General features: G+C 37.7%; 1 protein-coding gene across 1 annotated transcript; it reads left to right on the top strand.

The window, feature by feature from the left end:
• The first annotated feature begins 1,277 nt into the window (after positions 1-1,277).
• Positions 1,278-10,993, top strand: LOC139733450 (uncharacterized). Its single transcript, XM_071644267.1, has 6 exons — positions 1,278-1,463; positions 5,373-5,595; positions 6,325-6,574; positions 7,492-7,759; positions 9,680-9,799; positions 10,760-10,993. Exons 1-6 carry the CDS (start codon positions 1,278-1,280, stop codon positions 10,991-10,993), a joined length of 1,281 nt encoding a protein of 426 aa, XP_071500368.1.
• The last annotated feature ends 353 nt before the right edge of the window (positions 10,994-11,346 follow it).

Raw genomic sequence — 11,346 nt, 5'->3', positions numbered from 1 at the left:
TGGTGTGTTTGATTCTTCTGTACGGTCTTCTCGTTTGTTTGCTGTGATTTTAATGGGCTGTATGTCACCAAGACGCATCAGCCTATTCCACAAACAGTTATGAGAAGGTTTAGATAAGAGCAAGAAAAGATAACCAGTACAAAGAATAAAAAAAAATTCTTCAATCGGCACACCTTTTCCAAAAGCCAGGAGCACTGAGACGCTACTGTGAGGAAAGTTTCTATGCAGATCGGCGCATAAGAGTAGCAGCCTTTTGAATGGGTCGAATTCTTGCATTACAATTTTATTTGAAAAACAAAACAAAACAAAACAAAACAAAACAAAACGAAACTTAACGTGACTTTAGGTCCTATTGACTTATAGTATTTTGATATGGCTTGATAATATATTTCATAATGTACGGTAGCCAGATTTTTGAGAACTCCTGGCGTAGGTAAGAGGTACAATGTATACTGTAAGTCACTATCATGGTGTTGTTATTGTTATTGTAATTTTAAGGCGTGTATCATTCATTTATGAATATTTACGCTTAAAGTATTCGCGGAGTTTCTAGTCTAACTTCCAGACAATCTGCTCGTAATATTTTTGTTACTAGATATTGGGATATTTTTGTTACTGGATATTGGGATATTGACACCCTCAACGTCGAAAAGTGGAGCAGGTTAAGGTGGATTTTCTCCTTTGGATGCTCAGAACTATACATAGATCTGTGTTTGCATTCTTTCTGCAAAAGCAACGACTTTGTTGCCGCGGAGTCTAGTTGGCAAAACAAGGGTCTGGAAACCAAACTACGAGTTTATGGCTACTAGACAAAGTAAGAACAACAACAATAACTCCCGTACACGCGTAATGTACACGCGTAATGTACACTGTACTTTGTACTTACGTACCACCCCCCCCCCCCCCCCCCCCCCCCCCCCATCGACGTCGTTTGCGTGCGCACAACCCGCACGCGCCACATTTTAATTTCACTGCGTAGCGCCTGTGAGTGCACCTTTAGCTTTCAGCTTTATTGTTTATGTTCGTGGTTTGAGAGTTCACTGACTTGTATTGTGAATCACTCGCGCTCTCTGACGACCCACAACCAACTCTGTAATTTATAGTCTAATCAGGATTTGGGCTACTCTAACTCTTACGTTAGCTACTTCAATACTTGTTAGTCGACATTTGCTCGCTACGTTTGCTCCTACAAATTTATTAGAAGTTACGTTTTGTTGAGTAACGGGGTATCCAAAAAAGCTTGGATCAAGCCGGCTACCTAAGCCACCAACGACAACATGACAAGTCATCATCGGCGTTGCAGCTGGTCGCTTTCCAGAGAATCGAACAGCAACTCGAGTGAAGATGACAGTAATAGTTTTGTCTTCCTCGTTGTCAATGGGACAAAGGCAAAATCGAAGAGGACCAAGTCTACTTATGCCCATCTCACAGACATCCAGAGGCGGGAGGACAATAAAGTGATGGTAAGTTATCTTTATCAATATCATCTAACTAGCTCCAGTTAGCTGATGTTTGATATGTGTGTGCGGTGTGTGTGTCTGTGTGGGGTGTGTGTGTCTTCTCAGAGTCAAGGTTGATAACATGACCTCAGGTCCTCACTTTAGGCCTAACTGTTAGTTAGGCCTAGACTAAATTAGTTTTTTTTTTTTCAAATATATTTTGCACAATCTTTAAACTGGTAACTCAGTAACTGTAACAATAGGCCTGAGTGAAATGAAGACTTTTCATCTCTATGGGTATGGCATTTCTCCATTAAATTTTTGATATTCGTCTAAAATGTCTAACAATACTAACGTTACAGATAGTAACATTAGTCTAACAATAACATTAACGTTACTGTTGAACATTAGAAATAATTCCCCTTGGCCCTTTCCTAGTTAACTAGATAGGCCTAACATTAATTCTATTCTCATCCTTGCACTAAGTTGCTGGGTAAATTCAGTATTAATTTTGGTCAGTGTGCCTGCTACTGTTCAACAAAAACACATGAAAATATGTGATGTGTAAATCATGCTGGATTACCGTACTGGACGAGGTGAAGCAGGTACAATTTCGGCCAAGTGATGATCACTTACAGTGACAACAACAAATTGTTGCCACAACCAATTTGACTTGGGTCAGGTCGAGGATGACAAGCTGGCTGATTGTCATCTGGCGCCCAAAGTCACACAGTCTAGCCTTAACCTGTTCTCTCTGTATGACAAGTAGTCTACATTGTACACATACATATTGTGAGTACACACTGTATGACACTCGAGTCTGAGACTAGTGTCAAGATAAAATGCATTTATTGTCTCATTAACAAAACCACTGTTCTAATAAAAATAGGCAAAAGGAACAATGGTGATAGAGAAGGAGAGCAGGTTCTGGGACCCTGGCCCAGGTACAATCGTACATGCAACTACAGTACTCAAAGGGATGGTATAGTTTTGGTTTGAGATCGAACCTCCAGTTTCCAACTTTTCTTTGTTAGATCCAGTAAGAAAACTCTATGAAATCTGAAAAACTATATAATCCTTAGAGGAATTTAAGGTCATTTGATGAAAATTGGTTTTGAACTGGCTGAGATGCCCCCCCCCCCCCAAAAAAAAAAAAAAAAAAATGTTAGGCCCTACTATTCAAAGGTGGTACCGTACCCACCTTTTATAAGGATCACTTTGTTTTATTTTACTTCATTTTTGAATATCTCAACCATTTCAAAACCAATTCATATTCAAATGGTATGCTCTTCAATAGTTCATATAGTGGTTTCTAAGTATCTCACAAAAGTTAAAAGCTGAATTCACTCAACCAATACTATACCCCTTTAACAGATTTGGCACAGTTGTAAAGAAGAAATGTTATTGAAAAGAAATAAAGCAGATGAGGATTGGTTGCACAAGTTAATGATAGTTGCAAGAGTTACTGAAGGTTTTCTTCTACTGGAATAAGCAACAATCCTCTACAGGGAATATTCAATGCGCACATGTACCACTAAGATGAAGAAGCAGACTTCTATATTTGATCTGATGAAACAGGTACCCCTGCAAAGGGCAATCCCAAATAAGGATGGTTAACATAATCTGACAATTAATCATGAGTAATTCCTGAACAAGGAATATGCTGGCAATTGCATATGTATGAATCTATAGAAGTAGCAAAAATAAAAGGCTACTGGAAATTGCTAATCCAATAAAGGCAGGTCAATTTATTAGAAGTAAGTAGAATTAGAAGGAAAAAAAAGAGAAGCAAAACCTGAGCTGATGGTCATAGCAGAATCTTTGTCAGAGGCTACTTGTCAAACATGTAGAGAAAGCTATCACACTTTTTGTTTAAAATACCTTGTTATATATTTTACTTTTCATGAGTTGGTTGGCTCTCTGTCTCTTTCTTTTCTGTTGCCATATCTTTGTACATTGAGTTTAGGGATGCTGCTTGTTCACTACCCTCCCCATTCACTCATGGTGTTGCTTTTTCACTCTTTTCTTATTCTTTATCCTTGTGTTGTTCCTCATTATGTTTGATGTTGCCTCCCTATTCATCTTTATCCTTTGCAGTTTGCCCCTATAATCCTTGGGTTCATTACTTGCTGACCTCTGCCTTTTGTCTGTTCACACCATTGTTTTAATCCCCCTTGCTGTCCTGTTTGACTCCCTGCTTTAACTGTCCCTGTTGATTTCAATGTTTTGTGTGGACCCATAATCCTCCACAGACTGTGGTTAATGTGTGTAGTCCATTGTGTGATTGTTTTCCCTACATGATGATGTCTGTCATTTTGTCTCTAATGAATATTCTGCTAGGATCCAAAGCTTAGGCCCCTTTTGACTGCAGTCTTGAATAAGGAAGTTACACATGTCACTTCATCAGAAGCAAAGAGTCACTGAACCCCCCCCCCCCCCCCCCCCGTTTAAGTTTATTAGTACAGACATTGTGTAATTGTTATACATTGTAGGTTACTGATTCTTCATGATGAATATTTCGTGATCAGATTTGACACAGTAGGAACCTGTAGATCTCAAACAGTATGTAAAGGGATGAGTGACAAAAAATGGTGACACGATTGTTGACTAGAGTGAAAGTTTTCTAGGCATGATTTGTTGTTGGTGGCATTGATACCTGGAAGTTGAGATATAAACTTTAGGCCAGATAAATGTGTTAAAAGCAAGTGCTGGTAATATGTAGGCCTTCACCAACAGAGTTAGTGATGATTGAACCATTTCTAGGGTTGGATTGGCAGTAGTGAAACCTTCATGCAAGTGGCACCAGAAAAAAAAAAAAAAAGTATGTGGATAAAGTTTAAAGTTAACAGCCGCTATAAAATCCCATTGAACATTTTGTTAATTAGAATTCTATACCAGTACTGTACTTCATTGGGTATTGTACATTACAATTTTTGTACTTAGACAAAACTGTTTCAGTTTTGTCTGTCCAACTTATGTTACTTTACTCATTTCAACTGCACAATAAAATGGTTAATAATGGTTTCCTGAAAAATAAGAGAAATTTCAAAATGCAGTAACTTCCTTATTAATATTATAAATGCATCCAATTTTATTCAATCTTTCATTGTTATCAGAATAGCTTTCAACTGCATAGGAATTTCCCTATAAGTTGCCAGTACAGCCAAATTCAATATAATGTCTACAGACTTATCAAGTACACATTGCATGTTTTAGCCAAGATTGGGCAGAAACAAATAAGAGTGCAGCCATGCTGACATATGTTCTATTTGGTGTAAAATTGTATATTATGGAAAAAATCAGTGTGGAATATCCTGACTGTCATGTGTTGACAGATATCTTTGATTATTCTTTGCCATATTCCATAGCATAACCAAAGGCATACATGTATAGATATGATATTAGTGCAAGGGATCGTACATGTACGTGCAAGTGTAGTGGCAAATGTGACAAGTAAATATGGCTGTGGTGAGTAAGCTACAAACTGTAGCTAGTGTCATGGCAGGTGAAGAGAAAAGTTGTGCATGTGATGTGAAAATCAATTACTGTAAAACGAGAAATGTTCGCGTGCATTTTAATTTCGCGAATTTTGCGAGCACCAAGATTCACGAAATTAAAATGCACGCGAAATGTCTGATCTACACTATATGCATTGAACGCAAGAGGCAATTCGCAAAAATTTCTTGCCACGAAAAAGGCTGTCGGCTCCAATTCGCGAAAATTTTGTGCCGCGAATATATCATGTTTTACAGTAAGTGTCATTGCAAGTGTGAAAACTAGTGAGATAGCATGTGACACACGTTCAAGTTATAAAATTTTATATTCACAGTGTCAGTCCTATGAACTATAGGCCATGGGAGCTTGTTTGTTTTTCTTCTAAATTTACCCCTTTTTATTTTTGAAGTGTTATCATTTCTTCAGGCAATAACACAGTTTGTCAACAGCAGACAATTCTTTCTTAAACTGGTGATGCAAGGAGATGAAATGGACACTGTCTCCATGTGCCAAGAATTTGATCTGGAGGCTTTCACTCTTGACGACCTTGAGAGGGAGGTTCAGCCCCTGTTGTGTTCCACCCCAAGGAATCCAACAAAGGCAACACACAGAAAGCGACAGCGAGACAAACGGGGTGTCAATGTGCAGCAAAGCTGCAAAGGTTTGTTTGATTTGATTCGATGACTTATTTATGTTGATTAGCTGCAGCTCAAGCTTCATTTATTTTTGTCTACTGAAAGTAAGAGATTCACTGGGAGGAGAAAAACACACACACACACACACAAAAAAAATGGTATTCAACAGATATATGCGAATATGACTGCACATCATGTATTGATCTGCACCACCACAGGAAAACATCTTAAAAAAACAAAAAACAAAACAAAAACACATTTGTTACTAAATCAGGCCTCAGTTTCATCAAATTTGGGTCAAGACCACAAATCCACTCGAAGGGGCAAAGTGAGTAATAAAATGTGGCTGTGAACGGTGGCCAGTGGGAGGGGGATGGCGGCAAATAACCTACAGCCAGTAGGTATTTCAAGTGCTGCTAAGTCAACTGAAACTTGCCCCTGTTTAACATCCTTGGGGTCATCCCATATTTTCTTTCTCTTTTTCTTTTTCTTTTTCTTTTTGCTGTCATTCTCACATAAGTTTAGAAAAATAAATCTTGCATGTTCATTTCTGTTAATTTCTTGTTATTGTTCTTCAAAGTTTATAAATTAACATGTAGGCCTAGAGAGTGGTACACAAGTACACAGTGTTGTATATGAGACATGGCTATTTGACACTTAATTTTTTTTTTTTAATGTATCCAGAAGGGTGTGTTTTTATTACTTTTTCTTTTCTGTTCTTTTCAAAACTTCAATCCCACTTTTTATGGCCACAGGTATTTTTGAGGTTCCCCTGGCAAACATCGAAGAAGGAAATGCCATGTACACCCTGATAAAGGCATCAGCAAGCCGGGTGGAGGCCTACAAAGCAGCGATCGTAGCCAACCCTCAAATTCAAATTCCCATCCTTCCTGTCATGAGCATTGACGAGGACTGGCACCCAGAGAGAGCAGAGTCCTCCAGATACATGCTCCTCGCTGGATGTAATCTTCTAGCAGCACTCCTCGACTTGATTGGGGACGAGAAGTATGTGATAAAAAATCAACTTTTGTCACCCTTTTTATTGTCATGTTGGCTGGAAACCCTACATTGGTCGATTGTTAATGTAAGGGGGAAAAGGGAAAAAGTGACTTACCAGGCGGGTATATGTACAATTGTATCCAGCCAAAATAGCTGTCAGTCCATCTAAAATATTTACAAACGATATATCAAAATCTTAACAAATGTATGTACTCTTCTGTGCTCAATACAATTCACCCAGCTTTAATAGCCATGTACACAGGAGGACATTCGAAGATAAATCATACCAGAAACTCAGCTAGCACCTGAGTTGAGATTGGAAAAAGTAGATTAAAATCTTCCTATTTTAAAGAACCCTAGTGCAGGGCTAAAATTCATACTCACAACATACCCTTTGACTGCGTGCCAGGTGAATGAACCACTACATCATAACACCCTAAGTGTTTACAGATAGTAAGTCTGACCCTAGGAAAGTGCATTCTTCCAATTGAAATAGCAACCAATTGTTGTCAAAGCCGTATTTTAGTTCTGTTTGAGGGCTTTGAAGTGATCTTAAAATTTACTGGTGTAATTTCACTATCAAACCTCTAAAGATAGCATCTGTTATCTCTAGAGCATATTCCAAGACATTAACGTTATAGATTGTTATGGTTTTCTCGAATCTGTCCTATATCACAATATTCAGACATGTTCTACTTTGCCAAAAATTCTTTACCAATGTGGAAATCAGTTGAGGTCAGTAATTAGTATTTTTTAAAGATATTAGTGGTCTGGATACTATTAAATAATGTTTGATGTCTGGAAATATTTCATTATTAAGAGACACTTGTGGCTTTGTTAGAAAAAAAAAGTGCTTAGTGAATAACAAGCAATGTACTTGATTGTGTTTTTTCTTTCATTTCCCTCTTGTCTTTGCTTTGTAGGTTTGCACATCTCAGGAAATGTACCGTGAGGGTGCACGGGGCTGTGGGGATTGCCGAGGCCTTGCAGATCGCAGCCTTATTTCAGCAAGAGCAAAGTTTGCTCATAGATGATGTACCGACCCTTCAAGCCAAGGTGGCAGTGTGCAGAAGGCTGCTCTACAGCATCCATGACCTGGATGAGGACGCTGACGAGCCACCTACAAGGGTGCAAGATTCCTGGAGGAAGCAGGCGGCTGCTGCTTTAGGATGTTTGTCTACAAACCCCAGGGTGAGCAGATAAATGTTAAATGGAATGTAAATCCAAAGACCAATGTGAAGTGAGTTAAAGCAGCAACATTAGTAGAACACATCAGTGAAAGTTTGAGGATGATCGGACAATCGATGCAAAAGTTATGAATTCTTAAAATTTTGGTGTTGGAACCGCTGGATGAGGAGACTACTAGAGGTTGTGACGTATAAGTGGACAACAATACAAAGAAAATATAAAGAATTTAACAAAAATCCACTTTTCTAGCATTATGAATGAGCACTTGACTAACCGCTTTCAGAAAGCAGGGGGAATAATTGCTACCCTTAACATATGTCAATATCAAGTTGATGGAATTTGTAATTTTCATGAAAAATGAATATTTGTGGAATTTTCTTTATATTTTCTTTATATTGTTGTCCACTCATACGTCATAACTTCTCGTAGTCTCTTCATCCAGCGGTTCCAACACCAAAACTTTAAAAATTCATAACTTTTGCATCGATTGTCCGATTTTCCTCAAACTTTCACTGACATGTTCTGCTAATGTTGTTGCTTTCACTCAATCCACATTGTTCTTTGGGTTTGCGTTCCCTTTCAGTGGAAGGAGCATTCCCTCTAAGTTTTGATCCAGGAGTTCTTGTGAAGTGAGAGGTATATCATTTTTATACATTATTGTAGATAATTTATGCATACTTGTGTATAGGAGAATATTTCGAAATAAATGCTGTCTTTCCTTGTTCCTCGTTTGTTTGTTTTTTAATCTGGTAGGTGTTTTTGAGTTGGGAAGAAAATTGTATGTGTGACTCTGGATGTGTCTCTCATCTGATTTGAATTTGTAGATCGATATAAATGAGCCATTTCCATTATGTTTTATCAAGCAGTTTTTATGCCTCCGCCACGAAGTGGTGCCGAAGGCATTATGTTTTCGGGTTGTTCGTCCGTCCGTCCTTCCGTCCATAATGAATTTTGTGGACAGCGTAACTAAAAAACCTTTTGAGGTATCCTAATGAAACTTAGCATGTGTGTGTATTGGGGGTGAAGTTGTGCCTATCAACTTTTGGGTTCACATGCTCAAGGTCAAAGGTCAAGGTCAAATACATAAAATTTCACTATTTCCTCCATATCTATGCAATGCCTGAAGATCTCTGCTCTTAAAACTTAGTGTATACATGTATTATCTGGTGAAAGTTTGGGGCACTTTACTATTTCCCTCATATTTATGCAATGCCAACAGGATTATTATTTTTTTTACACTTTTTGTATGCATGTATAACCTAATAGAGATTCTCTGGAAACTTTTTTTTCGTTTTTTTTTTCCTCAAAGGTCAAAAGGTCAAAGATCAAGGGAGCGATCTGAACTAACTTTTTCCTCCATATCTCAGAAGTGGTTCAAGTTATCTTGAAACTTACTACATATCTATGTATGTTCTGCTTGACAGTGATTATCCTATGAATTTTAGAGTCAAAGGCCAGATGAAAATGGTAACAATGTACTATTCAATACAGAAATTGCACTTTTTCTCCATACCTTGAAAATTACTCAATGCATAAACTTATGAATGGGCAAAGTCAAGTTAAAGTCCTTAAATCCCCAAATACAAATTACATGCTCTCCTATTCATTCAATTAAACCTAAGTCAAGGAAGGTGAACATTCAACACATTTGTGACAAACTTGTCATTTTAATTTTTTGCCAATTTTGTGAAAATGTAATCACACATTGTCCACATGTACTATAGACCTATTAGGAGAATCATGCATTATGGCAGAGGCATACCAGTCGCCTTACCGACATTTCTAGTCATTAATGTTTACATATGCTCTTCTGTTTATTTGGGAGTTCCATTTTTTTTTCTCTCTCTCTCTTGGTAAATTGGTACATTTCTTATGAGACTTCTATGCACTAAATATGTCATAAAACTTTGTCAATATACATAGGATCGGAAGAAATTGGAAACAACGTTCCAAATGGCGCTGTACAGCCGGAGATGCTATGCAAAAATGGAGCGTCTTTTCACGCTCTATGCGGAAAAAAATGGAAAAGCTTTGAAGCAAACGGTGAGTTTTCCGCTGTGTCATCATGTTTTGTAATAATTTAATTTGAGTCTTTTCCTCTTGAATCAAGTCTGTTCTGATGACAAATTTGCACTCATTTCATCAAATATATAATTTATGATGTGATATATATTTTTACTTTAGTGAAAATTACCAATCTTGCACATGTTACTTACAAGTTACATGGAAAAAAAAAATGATTCTTCTGGTGCCCGGATGGTGTAAACCCATGTCTAGCCAGGTACAGGTCTTATAGTACGTTACTAAAACAGAACAGAATGGACCTTCAATTTTGGGGTGGATCTCTAACCATCGCAACTAGCATGTCTGATTCATTGTACGAAATAAACATATTGAGGTTTGTTTGGACATACTTTTACAGTAGTACAATGTATGATATAAAGTAAATACTTGATGGACTGGATCTATTTAGTGTTACACCCCCACCCACTCATAGTGTGTATGATGGTAACAGGAATCAGCCTGATATACATTTCAGATGTGCCAAACATATCTTTCACCAAGGCTGAATAATGTGTTGCCATGGTAAAAGCATTTTCTCTCTGTAAAGTGCACAAAAATATTGTGGATTGAGCTATAATGCTAAATCCCTTTGTTTTTGACATGTGACTTTAAATTTTGCATATATGACCACTGTGATATGAAGTTATGTAGACTTCATCTTTTATCATTGTCATGGAATGTGTTATCATGGTAACAATGTTTTAAGACAAAATTCACAAAGATATTGTAGATTGTGCTACTACCCCAGTGTGGGGTGTTTTGTCAACGTAAACAATGCTTTGCCATGGTAACCAGAGTTTTTTGTTCAAAGAAAAATACAAAAATATTGAGGAGTGAGCTAACTCCCTCAGGTTTGAGTGAGGGTATTAATCACAGTCAGTGATAGTTCTAGTTTCTTCCATATTACTTAGTGTTGTATCTTTCATCTTCTTTTTATAGGTGTTCATGTCTCTTCAAGGTTTGAGAGAGGAAGAGAGGTATTCCCTCCTTACCCAGGCAGTGAATGGGGAAGTGGAGCTCCACCAACTTAAGACGTCGGCAAAGCGGCTGAAGGGGATACAAGGAGTTCGGACAGAGTTCCAGCTTCTGGCTAAGAAGAAATCATGGGAGGAATGCTGCATGGAGTACCCAGAGTACACAAGTGATGCGGATCTGGAGCAATTCATTGGTTAGTCTCCACTTATATTTTCTGCATGTATACAATTTAATTCAAAAGGTCCTAGTTCTTGGCTAGTTTACTCCATTTGAATGAAATTGAATGTGAAGTGTTTATTCAACTATGTATGTGCCACATTCACATGACCAACTCGGTCGACAGTGTGCCAAGTTTGAATTTTTTACTCAAACACACAAACCCGCTGACACTGATTGATAAATCACCAAACACTGCAGTACAATGAAAGTTTTACTTGCAATTCCATTCCTTTCACATGTAGCTTGGATCATCTGGTGGTTAAATATCAATCAGTGTTTCCTAATGGATTTTCGAGTAAATTTAAATTTTCATCACTGTTTTGTGGGCAAAG

Source organism: Diadema antillarum, unplaced genomic scaffold (assembly GCF_040938485.1).
Source record: "Diadema antillarum isolate AM-2024a unplaced genomic scaffold, OU_Dant_1.0 seq00000476_RagTag, whole genome shotgun sequence".
NCBI lineage: Eukaryota > Metazoa > Echinodermata > Echinoidea > Diadematoida > Diadematidae > Diadema > Diadema antillarum.
Note: the sequence above shows the minus strand (reverse complement) of the source record. Positions and strands in the feature narration are given on the sequence as shown.

Coding starts and splice junctions, on each gene's coding strand:
- LOC139733450 (XM_071644267.1), top strand. CDS start 1,278: ATGACAAGTCATCATCGGCGTTGCAGCTGGTCGCTTTCCAGAGAATCG. Junction 1,464..5,372: donor GGGAGGACAATAAAGTGATG/GTAAGTTATCTT, acceptor GCAATAACACAG/TTTGTCAACAGCAGACAATT. Junction 9,800..10,759: donor GAAAAGCTTTGAAGCAAACG/GTGAGTTTTCCG, acceptor TTCTTTTTATAG/GTGTTCATGTCTCTTCAAGG.